Source organism: Sphaerodactylus townsendi, linkage group LG04 (genome assembly GCF_021028975.2).
Source record: "Sphaerodactylus townsendi isolate TG3544 linkage group LG04, MPM_Stown_v2.3, whole genome shotgun sequence".
Taxonomy (NCBI): Eukaryota; Metazoa; Chordata; class Lepidosauria; order Squamata; family Sphaerodactylidae; genus Sphaerodactylus; species Sphaerodactylus townsendi.
Genome location: NC_059428.1, coordinates 137,296,127 through 137,310,260, shown reverse-complemented (window position 1 = coordinate 137,310,260; position 14,134 = coordinate 137,296,127). Strand labels below are relative to the sequence as shown.

The 14,134-nt window shown below is 47.3% G+C and overlaps 1 protein-coding gene across 2 annotated transcripts in view; it reads right to left on the bottom strand.

The window, feature by feature from the left end:
• FGFRL1 (fibroblast growth factor receptor like 1) overlaps window positions 1-14,134 on the bottom strand; it is a 190,531-nt gene that overhangs the window by 27,350 nt on the left and 149,047 nt on the right. For both annotated transcript variants that reach the window (XM_048494981.1, XM_048494982.1), the window contains exon 4: window positions 4,162-4,242. In XM_048494981.1, coding sequence (XP_048350938.1) covers window positions 4,162-4,242 — 81 coding nt within the window. The remainder of the gene's footprint in view (window positions 1-4,161; window positions 4,243-14,134) is intronic.

The following is a 14,134-nucleotide window of genomic DNA, read 5'->3' as shown; positions in this document are numbered from 1 at the left end:
GGGACTTCTGAAGACTGTTGGACATGCAAGGTGCAGGGAGGAGAAACCTCAGGAAAAAAGGAACAATTTGAAAAAAAATATTTCCCCTATTTTTTTCCCAAAGAAACCCAAACCTTCCAATGGAAAAACTGGGAAATTTGAGGGATTACTTCAAATAAGGACAGTTTTTTCTTTGAAACATGAAATGTTTTTTAAATATGGCTGCACTCATTCAGTGCATAGTAATTAAGTCTGAGGACCCAATTTTTCATGACAGCAGGAGGCGGGACTTTCTACACCTGCAACACAACCCTGAGAAAGGGAGGCGCACCCCCCTCCCCTGCTGCCTTCCAGGCCCCTCCTCCTCCAGGAACTGATGCCGGAAGGAAGCCAGGACCAGGGGGACAATGCTGGACCTGGGCTACTGAGGCCCGGTCTAAACCCTTGAGTAGGCATGGCAGGAAAAAGGAAAGCTCATACAATTTCTCAGCCTCTCCAGGCTGATAAGTGAATGTAATGAAACAACCCCCAGGCCATCTTCACCCAGAGAAAGAGAAACATGAGGGAAAGTGTCGGCCAAGAGTAGTTGACCTTTACTGTTTTTTTTGGCTGCTCTCTCTCTTTTCATGCTCAGATTCTTTGCCTCTTCCTGCCCCTCATTCCCCTTCTCCGATGCCTGCCAGCCACAAAGTGCAGTCGGGTATCCTTCCATCTGAGACACGAGCATCAGAAGGCAAAGAAACACTTCATACCTTCCTGCTATGCTCTCTCTTTTCAGCAGGTTAAGTGATTTCCAAAGCTGGCCTTCAGTCCTCTCTGTGATGAACTGAAACCAGACCCCCACTTAAACAGTTGTGAAATGCCTCCCTCAGAGCGGGGAAAATGTGGGTCTGTGACAGTGCAGAGAAAACTCCTGGACTGGGATCATAGAGACACATGAACCAAGGTGGAAGGAGAAAGAGAGAGAAGAAGGTGCGAGAGAGAGAGAAGCACGTGCAGGCTGGGGATTCTCCCTTTGGCAAATGCTCACTTCCATGGCTGAAGCTCATCTGTCGAAACTCAGCTCATTCCACTGACGGAGCCCGGGACTTTCGGACAAAGCCCCTCTGTATTCCCAGCTCTTTGCTCAAGTGTTCCATTACACATCCACACAGTTTGCTTTGCAAACACAGACACCATATTTATATAATATAAAGTTGGCCATGTGTCAAGGCTTGGGAAAATGTATGACAGCAGAGGGAGCCTGCGCCCACTGACGCTGGATCAAAACCCACTGGTGGCTTTTGTTATATTTTGGAAGCCCAAGCCCTTGGGAACAGGCCACCCTCTGCCCCGAAGACACGGCACTCATTTTCCCTGTGGGCCTTCCTACTGCTTATTAGTGAAGACTGCTCGAACTACCTGCTGGTTCACTTGGCCCCGCTGAAGCTACGGTCACGCAAGAATCCCTTTAATCTTGGCAGATGGGCTTTTAAAATCATGCTGTATTGCAGAAGTTCTACTTACCTGCCTTTTGGGAACAATTCAGTTCTCATCCAAGTGGAGAGAAAACCACTACAGAGACAAACGAATCAAGTATGCAGGTGTAGAAAACAGGGAATGGTGACAGTTATTTGCAATCAAGTGTACAAACTAAGAAGAAGAAGAAGAAGAAGAAGAAGAAGAAGAAGAAGAAGAAGAAGAAGAAGAAGAAGAAGAAGAAGAAGAAGAAGAAGAAGAAGAAGAAGAAGAAGAAGAAGAAGAAGAAGAGGAGGAGGAGGAGGAGGAGGAGTAGTTTGGATTTATATCCCCCCTTTCTCTCCTGCAGGAGACTCAAAGGGGCTTACAATCTCCTTGCCCTTCCCCCCTCACACCCTGTGAGGTAGGTGGGGGCTGAGAGAGCTCCAAGAAGCTGTGACTAGCCCAAGGTCACCCAGCTGGCGTGCGTGGGAGTGTACAGGCTAATCTGAATTCCCCAGATAAGCCTCCACAGCTCAGGCGGCAGAGCTGGGAATCAAACCCGGCATAAAACTACTCAGTTGAGAAGACATCCCATAACTTGGACCAGTGAAAAGATAGCCAAAGAGGGGAGGGGGGGCAAAGGAGGAAATCCAATGAGGACAAATATCTTGCTTCAAAAGAGCAAAAGGATAGGTAGGCTGTATAGGTTTTCACAAGAGAAAGGAGTTAGTTGAAGAACTAAATGCAACAGTGTCTGTGTGAACACCATCAAGTTACAGCTGATTTGTGGTGACCCTGTAGGGTTTTCAAGGAGAGAGGCATTTGAGTGTGGTTTGCCACTGCCTGCCTCTGCGTAGGCTGAAGGAATTCAAGGTCACCCACCCAGAAGACTTTATATAGAAGACTGGATGTGACGGACCCATGCACCTTCCAAAAACACCAAAGCAGGGAAACCGCTCACTGATCAGGCTTGTCACATTTTCCTGCCTTTTTCCTCTGAAGGACTGAGCTGCTTCTAATATGGTAGCATGTGGTGATAAGAAGCACTTTCCCTCAGCCCTCTTATACTCCCAGAAGGTGAAGAAAGCCCATTATTTTTTTAAAAAAATCCTTAGCAAACCCCTTTTATAAGGTACACCAAAATAATAAGACTGAGGCAGAGATGTAAAACTTCCCCCTCCCTCCCTACCTTCTCCTCCCCCCAGGGTGGGAGGGCCACGATCAGATGATGGGCTCCTCCCCCCTCCCAACCCCATCCCCCCAGGGTGGGGGGCCTTGACCAGATTAAAAGATTTATTTAACAATAGAAAAGATGGGTATGGGAGATGAATAACTTGGAGAAAGCTTTATAAGGTACACTAAAATAATAAGATTGAGGCAGAGATGTAAAACTTTCCCCCTCCCTCCCCCAGGGGGTGGAGACGACCAGATGATGGGTCCCTCCCCCCTCTCCATGACTTCTTCCCAAGCGTTGGGGGGGGGGGGGCTGGACCAGATTAAAAGATTTATTTAACAAGAGAAGAGGTGGGAATGGGAGATGAATAACTTGGAGAAAGGAATGGATAAAGTAGAAATACATGTACACAGAATTTGGCACAGATATTTAGAGTTTTTGGCACAGCACATAATGAGATTATTACGTTTCAGTTCAGGTTCAATGTTATATATTTTCAGATGTTTCACAGATGGTACAGTTATGTTGTTCACTTACACAGGGTTCTAACAGGTTATGAACATTTACTCAGTACCTCACGCAGCCTTTGCTGTTAGAAAACCCTCAACAAAACATTAAACAAACTACTGAGCTAAACCAAAGCAGAACCCCAGACCAACTGATATTTAGGAATCCTTCCCACTCTGGAATATTCCTCACTGATTTATATGGCCCTTCAGCTTGGCCCCTTAATAAGCCCCTTCATCAGTCCTTTCAGTTTGTGTATGTTTGCTTTTACCACAGCTTGCAGGCTGTTGTCAGCAGAAATCACACACTTGGACTCAACTACTCCCCTCAGAGTTGTTATGATTTTAAACACAGTTAAGGCAGACAGCTCTTAACAGCAGGAACGCTAAAGACTAAAAGTATCTCAGATAGTTTTACATTAAGAGACATCCTACTACTTCCTGGTGACATTAATACACTTCACCCAATCAGAGTGCAGAACTGCCCCAGCCAATCAGGTGGCTTCCCTGTTCCCAGGCCTCTATGCCTCACTCTGAGTGTAAACAATAATGGCTCATGACAGACCTGTCATCAAATTCAGTTCTCCAGACTTGTCTGCTGTTCTTAACCGCTCTGCCATGCTGGCTCTTTAAATGTAATTAGACAAAGAAGAGGACTATGCTGGTTTTGGAATACTGCTGGGTTTTCCCTTTATTAAACCAAACAACAACAGAAATAACTAGGTCTGCATTTAGCCACACCCAAGTCAAAATTAAACCTGAAATTAGTTGTTTTGGGTCAGTTCAGGGGGAAGCCTGAAGCGGGGTTGGCTGCTCCGCAGGCATTCAAACAAGTGCTCCCTCCTTTGAAATGCCCAGCCTCAGGAACGACCCATCTATCACAACTCAGAACATGGTTCATGAGGAAAGCGCAGGTGGAGAGCGCAGAGTGCAAAGAAACTCCAAGGACTAGAAGACTTAGTTTGAAGAAGATTTCGTTTGGGATTATTTTAAATATTTTTTCAAATACTGTTAGAAAAATCAGAGAGAAGAAAGGCCTCCAGTGTGTAAAACTTTGCTCACCCCACAGCTTTCCAGAATGATCCTCAGCATCAGAGTTGGGGCCTTCAGGTACTAAACTCTCCCTTCCGGTGCCGGCATCATCTGAAAGAAAGAAGGGGAGAGGAGTTAAAACATGTGGCAGGGTTTAGGCCTCAATGCAAATTGTGGCTGTGTTGACTTTGGAATGGCCTGTCCCACTGAATACTGCAGGGCCTGTATAATTTCTTTGCTATTCTTGAGCCTTTCAGTTGGCTACTGACACTACAGGAAATTCCATTAATAGAGAATCAAAGACCTTTTTTTAATGGTTACGGGTGGCATTCCTAAGGAAGATATGGATCTGTTACACGCTCCTTGCAAATAATGGCATAAATCAAAATTGTAGTTGAGAAGACAACAAAAGATTTCTAGGGATCAGGCTTGGGAGACACAACACACCACTGTGCATCTAGAAGAGGCCTAGTAGAACTCAGGCTTCTCCAGATACCAGGTCCATAATTTCATCAGCTTCGCCAGCATGGCCAATTGGCCATGCTGACAGGGGCTGATGGGAATTGTAGTTTCTGAACATCTGGAGAGCCGCAGGTTCCCACCCCTGATCTAGAAAGATCCGAAACACTGAATGTATTTTATTTGATGGCAACACATTGAAAGGAGGTTTCAAAAATATTCAACTTAACAAAGGCACTAGATATAGTGAATCTTCATCATCATTGTTATCTTCTTTGTCATCCTAATATTGCTCATCTGTGCAGAGATTTTTGAAGTTCTGCGCCAGTGTCTCCATTGACGCAATCATCATAGTGAGAACTATCTGGTGCTCAGCCAAATCCAGGGACTCAGGCATTCATCAAAGGTGAATATGGAAGAGGGTCTGGTCTGTCCTTACAACGTTCCCAGCCCTCCAACACAGAACATGACCATTCGGAGAGGTTCTTTTTCATGCACCTGAACAAGGCTCCGATTTCCATTGGAAGCCACAAATCTGGTCTTGCATAAGAAGAAGAAGAGTTGGATTTATATCCCCCTTTCTCTCCTGTTAGGAGACTCAAAGGGGCTGACAATCTCCTTTCCCTTCCCCCCTCACAACCACCACCCTGTGAGGTAGGTGGGGCTGAGAGAGCTCAGAAGAACTGTGACTAGCCCAAGGTCACCCAGCTGGCATGTGTGGGAGTGCACAGGCTAATCTGAATTCCCCACTAAACCCTCCACAGCTCAAGCAATAGAGCAGGGAATCAAACCCGGTTCCTCCAGATTAGAGTACACCTGCTCTTAACCACTATGCCACTGCTGCTCATAGTGGAAACTAGTTACCTTCCAAGTACATGAATGTACAATTTCTTTCACTTCAGAAATTCAAAGAACGTAGCCATGGTAGAGTCATAATCTGGTTCGATCCTGCCAGTTCTGGTTCGATCCTGACATGTGTCCTGGGTGGAATGTGGGATCCTCTTTCCCTCCTTCCCCCTGCCTGCTTTTACTTCACTTTTGTTTCCCAGGCAAAGCCAAATCTGCTTATTAAACACCTACTTGTTGTTCTCCACAACATTGGGGACTGTGGGTTGTTTTGATCTAGGTCAGTGTTTCCCAAACTTTTCGAGGTCAGGGTACCCTTGACCTCACTCTTCATATCTCATGGTACCCCTGCCGCCACCCTCCACCTTCCCCTCCCATTGCTCCTGCTTGCCACACCCCCACCTTCCCCTCTCAGGGTGAAGGGTAGCACTGGGGGTGGTGGTGGCTGCTGACCTTGTGGCAGGCCCTGCCCCATGGGCCAGCTCCATGTCCTTGCTGGCGCCGGTGGGAGACACCACAAAAATGAGGGGGGTGGTGGTAGTGTTGCCACGGTACCCCTGGGACATGCTCACGGCACCCCAGGGTACCAGGGAACCCTGGTTGAGAATGGCTGATCTAGGTGAAGGCTGCACTGTCTGTGGACTGTGGGACTGGGAGTGGGCGAACCCCCTCTTGGGAACTGGTGTCCAGGGGTGGTGTCATGTGTGACATCAGATATGATGTGGAGTATAATGGAAGGTGTTCTGGCAATAGAAGTCTAAATGCTTTTTCCTGGTGCTGGGTCATAATTTTTAAAAAATCATCTGAATATGGAGTCTTGTTATTGAACAGTCCAGGGAACAGTCCAGCTAGTCTGTAACAACCAAAACCATAGACAGCATTCTGGCCCCTTAAAGACCAGCACAATTATTGGGGCAAGCCTTTCTAGGCACTGGGTCAGATTTTTGAGCAGTGCAGCCTGACTCAAAAAAGTTGATGCCAAAATAATCTTCCAGGCATCACAGGAACATCTCCGAGAAGTGCCCACCCCCGCCCCCCACCAGCACAGCTGTGTTCCAACTGAGTGGAGTCCTGAGTGTCATGAAAGGAGGACGCCCCTTGTATACAGAGCCCCCAGCGAGGCAAAAATAAAGAATGAATTAAAGTGGGAGTCAAATCACCAGCACAAAATGAATGGCTTGAAGTGCGGCCCCACATTTTGCAAATCTAGCCAACAGAGTAGAGAGGAAGAGCAGCAATAGACTGCCTTGGAAAACAAAAGGTACCTTCAGTCACATTCTGCTAGAGCTGACAGGCATGGACTTCAAGCAGAACTAATTTCAGTCTGGAACATAAATCTGCATGTGTTCAGTCCGCATAAACTCGGTTTGTGTTGTCTGTGATTGCTGCCATGGTACAGTTTACCAGAAGCGCATGCTGCCATCCCTCGAGAGGGAAAAGAAACATTGCAAGCAGTGCTCAGAACCTGTGTGCCAGGATTGTGAAACTCTTTGGAAGAACTGGATGTTGTCACCCAAATGAGAAGCTGTTGAAAGGAACAGCCACTCTCAAAAGATACGACGCCATCCAATTTAGAAGGGTGAGTTGTTTTGATGCTTCCAGTGCATGGCAGCAAGAGTATTTCCAGTGTGCTCCTTCAGAATGCGAGTTCTCTGCATAACCACTGCAATTTACTGCTTCTCATAGATCAGGGGTCTGCAACCTGCGGCTCTCCAGATGTTCATGAACTACAATTCCCATCAGCCCCAGTTGGCCATGCTGGCAGGGGCTGATGGGAATTGTAGTTCATGAACATCTGGAGAGCCGCAGGTTGCAGACCCCTGTCATAGATAAAACAAAACAGATTCATGAGAAATAATTCTGGACACACATAGTGCTAATTCCTGGTTGCAAAATCGCACATCAGAATAATACCAGAGATTAAATCTTTGAAAATCTCAAACTGAGCTCTGAGCATTTAACCAAGGAAGTTCGGCCGCAGTCTTAGCCAGAGAGCACTGATCCCTGCCTGGAGTAGACCTGCAACCCGGCCTTTGTCCCTCGCCCTCCCCGCCTCCCCTCCCCTCCCCTCCGCCCCTGCCTCCAGTCAGGCACACCAACTAATTGGCATTCTCAGCAACCTGCCAAGTCTTTCATGTGAATCAAACTTCTGTGAATATGCTGAATCCTTTGAGGATGCATCTCTCCTCATTATCCAGCCAAATCCTCAAACTGTGGACCCAAATATAAGGGGAAAAAACATCTTCAAAGGAGAAAAGTCTATATGCCTATTACAGGGGGAATATGGCTACTGAAATAGCGGGGAAATAGTGTGCCCCCCCCTTTTAACTCCACAATCGCCAAGCAATCACTTACAAACTACATATAGGAGACTGGAATTTCATGCTCCTCATCCTTATCTCAAGATAAATAACTGACTGAAAATCAGGCAGGTGTTAGGCTTCCGGGCTGTAAGGAGTGTACGAAGAAGCATGCCTGAGCACATTTGTGGCTGGCATCTTCAGAGGATCTCCTCTGAAGATGCCAGCCACAGATGCAGGCGAAACGTCAGGAGAGAATGCTGCTAGAACACGGCCATACAGCCCGGAAACCACACAGCACCCAACTGATTCCGGCCATGAAAGCCTTCGACAATACATTGACTGAAAACAGTTTTGAAGGGCCTGCAGTAGAGCAGGGAGAGTGGAGCCCAGTAGCCCTTAGGGCACTTTTGAGGGTCATCTGACCAACGGAGGTTTGACAAGCACCAGGTTCCTCCTGGAAACGTCCTGAAGAGGCTTCTGGACTCAAATCTAACTGTTCAAGCAGAGAAAGTGTCTGATCCTGGAGCAAAAATACGGCCCACTGTGGACAAACATGTCCTCAGAGGTGAAAATTAAATGTTTGCTACTGTTACTGCCTTTCTCAGGAGGGAAGGTAGTCTGGTATAGCCTGGTCTCGTCAAATCTCAGAAGCTAAGCGAAACTGTGCCAAGACTCCGCCTGGGGCCTTGCCAGACAATCATGTCCAGGCAGGGGTGTACCGCACAGAGGGACATATGGGGTCAAATGTCCCCTGGTGGCGGCCATTTAGTCACATGGGGGGGCAGGAAATCGCCCCCATACCCCTTCTCCTTCCCCACCAAGTTGGAGTCCAGAGTTAACCCCCACCTTGGACTCGCCCAGCCGCCCGGCACCAGCTACCCAACAACCTACCCCAAGCCAGAGGGTGAGCCAGGAGTGGAAGCAGCAAGCGAGACCGGGAGGGCAGGAGGCCTGCAGCTGCGGCAGTCAGCTTAGCGGCAAGCAGCCCCTTGGTGGGAGGCTCAGGCATGAGCTGCAAGAGCCCGGCAGCCCCAGGTGAGCCAGCAGGCTCGAGGACAGCCCCACACCTGACAGGGAGGCTTTGGGTGTGGCCGTAGAAGCGGGTCGGCATGGAGTTGGGCTGGGCCCACAGAATAAGAAGGGTGCAGGGCACTAATTGGCTGGAGGGGGTGGCATGCGCACAGAGGGAGGATGGGGAGGATAAAAGGGGGAATGTGAGAAGGTGGGGGATGGCGGCTGCTCATGGGGGGCAGAAAACTTAGTTCTTGCCCCAGGCTCTGCTTTCTGTCGATACGTCACTGTGTCCAGGGGAGGCAGGGAGAATGTAACGCCTGATGTTTGCTTTGCTTTGCCTTGGGCTTTGCTCGCTGTTTAGAGTAATGGTTACTTTCCTCTGAGCCAGGCAGCACCTGGTTCCTCATTGGGCGCTGATCTTGGAGAAGCTGCGCAGTCTGCGAAAGGTGCAAGATGTCCTGCAAAGGCAGGAACCCCAAACCCGCAAACAGCTGCAATCTTTCTTGGGCTTTGCCAACTTCTACTGGAACTTTATTCCTGACTTAGCACAATTGGCTCCCCCCCCCAACCAATCTTGTTGTGCACCAAGGATAAAGGTGCAGCTGGTGCAAAACTGGGCACCCCACTCAATCTCTTCTACATGGACAGAAAGGGAACTTGGGAGATAATCTGACATAACGAGGTAGCACCAATCAGAAAAAAAAATACATTCAGTGTAGAAGGTTTCTAGCCGGGATGCATTTCTTTTCATTGGTTCTCTCCAGTTAGCGATTCTTCAGTGCCCACCTTGGTTACCTATTATATTTGTTCATAACAAAGCTTCCTGATTTTTATTCTAGATTGGTGCTTCAAGTTGCAGAGTGAAAATAAGTTAAATTTGTTAAAGCAGGATTGTTGATAGCAGGTGTGTTTTGCAAACAGAAACCATTTCATTTTGAAATCATTTCACAGAGATTTCTAAGTAGAGGCTTTTCCTTCCCTCCTTCCAGATGCCTTGACGATGTTAAGGCAGATTTCCCCCTGTGCAAAAGAGCACCGTGTGTTTTCTTAGTACTTCACTTCAGCTGCAATGAGGCCACAGACCTCTGCAGTTGCAATGAGGCTACAGACCACACAAAAATAAATGTTCATGCCTCCCAGTGCAACATTTCCAACAAACCACTCACAAACACAATATAATCTGTCATCATGAAATGCATTTGTTTCATTATTCTAAACAGGAAAACAAGTCCCAGAAACGCTGAGTGAATCTGAGTGAACATTTTGACCAGCTGTTGCCGAGCCACGGTCCGTATTCATTTGGAGGCTGCTTTGCTTCAGTCCGTGGCAAAGGACTTGTGCTGAGCCAGCCACAGATTCCAGTCAAGAGTTCGCACACAACAACCCTGTTTCTTCAGTCTACCGGGCACAGACGAGTCCACGCACTGACTGGCTTGGTGCACTGGACGGCAGGGGCCTTGAAAACCCCATTTCACAGATGAACCAGCTTTGTGCAAACAGACAAAGCGACCTTTGAACTACAGCTTGAGATCTGAGCACACTTCAAAGACAGAGCAGGACTCCTTGTGTGTTCTTAAGGCAGCTGCTGGCTGAAAGCACCACTCTCTGGAAGAAACGGGGTGGGGGTGGCAGGCAGGCAGGCAGTGTAAGGAGGGGAAAGTGAGGTAATCAGGTCACCCTCCAAGATTCATTTATTAGATTTCCCATCAACAATGCACGAAAAAGATTAATCTCAACTCCATTTTAAAGATCTGTTTCAAGATCACAACACTCCACTTGGAAAAATCTGCTGCAAACTTCAAAGAAGCCACTCCTGCCTCCATGACAACCGTGAATTTACTTGCTTCTCGGCAGTTCAATGCAATTCAGGGCAAGATTTCACTTAGGACGTGATTTTCAGTTCTCTGAGGGCAAAAGAAGAGCAGGGCTGCAGAAACCTTGCGAATTGCTCCTAAGAACAGAAGGGCAACCCTGCATCAGACATGTGGTCCATCCTGCCCAGTATCCGGTCTCAACAGTTTCTGCATCCTTATGAGCCCTACAAGCAGGCACTGGAGAGCAAGGCTCACCCCTTTGCGCCCCTCTAGCATTGGGACTGAGAAAGTTAACTGCCTCCAAACATGGATGCCCCTTTTACCATTATGACAGCCACTGCCAGGCCTTTAGATTTGTCTCAGTTCCCTCATTAAAATAATCTATGCTTAGTGGCCGCTACTAAGCTTAGTGGCCATTGCTACATCTTAGTTTATTTGTTATGAAGTACTTTTTTCCAGCTATTCTGTATCAACTCTCCATTAGATAAACTCTCCATTAAATAAATCATGCTCACCCTTCTCTGTCGGAATAATACCGGAACAGGGGCACATAGCCAAATATCTTGAATTATTACCTGAACCCCAACAGAGATGGATTATCTCAAGGGCCAGATGCAATACCTTCCCATCGGCCATTACAAAGGGTCATTACTTATCCATCCCTCTCCAGGATCGGGTTTGTCCACACTGTAAAAATCAAGTGGAGACTCTTGCTCACATTATTCTTGACTGTCCGAGATATGTGGGCATTAGGAATTTCTCTCCCAGGCTGGCCCTAGACAAATCTGAAAGTGACTCTGACTGTTCTGTTGTGGAGCTTCTGTTAAACAACACAGATGTCATGCTCTTGTAAAAAGTAGCAAAATTTCTTTTACAAGTGACAGAACTTTCTAAGTAAAGTATACTGCTATATACAGTCTTCCTGTCTGCATTTTGAATGTACTCTTGATTTGTATTTCAAAAATGTCTGGCAACGCTCTAGAACCTATTTTTAAATGCCAAATAAAAGTTGTTGTAAGTTTGTAACTCTCCATTAGTTTCATTAGATGTCCCTAAAGTCTAATATTTTGGAAGAGGACAGAGAAAAAGCGTTCTGCACACATTCTAGACACCAGGCATTACCCATAGTGCCCGTGGGATTAGGGGAGTGGTGACAAACCTTTCGCACTCCAGATGTTATGGACTACAATTCCCATCAGCCCCTGCCAGCACCATGCTGGCAGGGGCTGATGGGAATTGCAGTCCATAACATCTGGAGTGCCAAAGGTTCACCACCACGTGATTAGGGTATCACATGGGCACAAAGATTAGGGCTGCAAACTCTGGGTTGAGGAGTTCCTGGACATTTAGGAGTAGAGGTTGGGTAGACAGTGGTTGGGGCAGAGGGAGTCAGTAGGGTGTGATGCCACAGATAGATCTTTCAAAGCAGCTGTCAGGCCTGCGCCATTCTCGGCCTGGCAGCTTGCACGTCCGCACCAAGGCCACAGATGGCCCAGCCGTTATCATCACCCAGGGCAAAGGAGGCCTCCCCGCTCTCGCATGTAACTAGTAGTCAATAGAGCTTAACTATCTGCCTTCCTCCAAAGGAGTGAACCACCTGCCCGTAAACAATGCCTCTGTTGGGGTGCTGTGTGGTTTCTGGGCTGTATGGCCGTGTTGTAGCAGCATTCTCTCCTGACGTTTCGCCTGCATCTGTGGCTGGCATTTTCAGAGGATCTGATAGTAGGAATGGAAAGCAAGTGGAGTATATATACTGTGAGGTCAAAAGGTAAGGCCCTCTGAATAGAGTAGCCTGGTATGTGAGTCACAAAGAAGTCTGTAGCCTGGAAGTAACAATGAAGATAGCAAGGCCATACAGCCCGGAAACCACACAGCACCCCAGTGATTCCGGCCGTGAAAGCCTTCGACAATACAAATGCCTCTGTTCCCACCATCCTTTATAATGCTGATATTATGGGAATGCGAAGGTGGGGGCGGATTATGGGTTGAATCAAACTGTAACTTACAGGTATATACCAGAGGCCAGAGAGCCAAACTTCAGTTTCGGCTATCTGAGCCTTGGGCTGACACGGTTCCAATAAAGCTCTTGAAACCTTCTTGAGTCTCGTTTGATGACCGGAGTAGCAGACCCTAACAGCAGCCATTTTCTACACAGGGACTGATCTTTGTACTTCTGGGAAATCTCTATGTTCTGCTGATGTTTGGCAACCCTACGAGAAACCGATGGAGAGATAAGTAACTGTATTAACTGAGAATCTGAGTTTACCATATTTTTCTCTTTGCTGCTCTTATAAAAATGACAGAAAAAGTGGGCTGTTGTGGGTTTTCTGGGCTGTGTGGCCGTGATCACGGAGCAGAAAACCCACAATAGCCAGTTAGTTCTGGCCGTGAAGGCCTTCAACCATTAAAAAAAATTCCTAAGTGTAGGCTATTATTTTATTATTAACATTAACAAGAGAAATCACTCATCATTATGACAGAGAGCACGACCATATTCTTGGAATGCTTCTCCTTTGTGGGAAAGGAGGCACCATGTCTTGGTCGAACCACAGCAAGAGCCACAGAAAGAGAAACAGCTGGAGAGAATCGCTTAACTACCAAAGCTCCTGACCACAATCTAATTGGACTGCTGGTTCCTCATGCTCAGCTTCTTGCAAAGCCGTTCTGAAGAATAAAGAGACAACCGTGTTCCTGATGAGACAGTTTCTTTTCACTAGCCAGACATGGTGCTTAGCTACAACTTGAAGAGGTAAAAGACACTAGCATTAATGTACGTGTTAGAAGCAGTGGTCTGGAAAATGCAGCCAGTACAGTGAAAGGAAGGAGAAATATACAAGGCATGACACAACATGGTCAGGCTGGGCCCTACTGCTCACACAGCTGTTTTGGGAGAAGCCCTGCTCTCAGATTTTCACAGGAAAAGCTGTGCCACAGCACTGGGATTTTTTTTTCAAAAGGTAATATCACCCTCTCTAACAGGTATGGTTAACTGAAAAACATGCTGCAATTTATTGTAAGGGTAAGAAAGAAACCACAGGCCAAACAAGAAGATCCCAGTCTTTCAGAAGACTTGCGTATGTCAACAATACTGGACGGTTCCTGTGGTCTATCTTGGCTCCACCATCAACCACAAGGAAGACTGTGGGCACAATGACACCTGAGTGCTTGTTCCCCCCTGCAGAGCCCGGAATGCTCCCTGGTTCACGAAGAAGAAGATGAAGAAGGAGTTTGAATGTATACCTCCCCTTTTCTCCTGTAAGGAGACTCAAAGGGGCTGACAATCTCCTTTCCCTTCCCCCCTCCCAAAACAAACACCCTGAGGTGGGTGGGGCTGAGAGAGCTCCGAAGAACTGTGACTAGCCCAAGGTCACCCAGTTAGCATATGTTGGGAGTGCACAGACTAATCTAGTTCACCAGATAAGCTTCCACAGCTCAAGTGGCAGAGTGGGGAATCAAACCTGGTTCTCCAGATTAGAGTGCACCTGCTTTAACCACTACACCACTCTGGCTCTCTTCATTGCCCTAAAGAAGTTTAGGGCAATGAAGCAGAAGTGGAGGGACACTCAA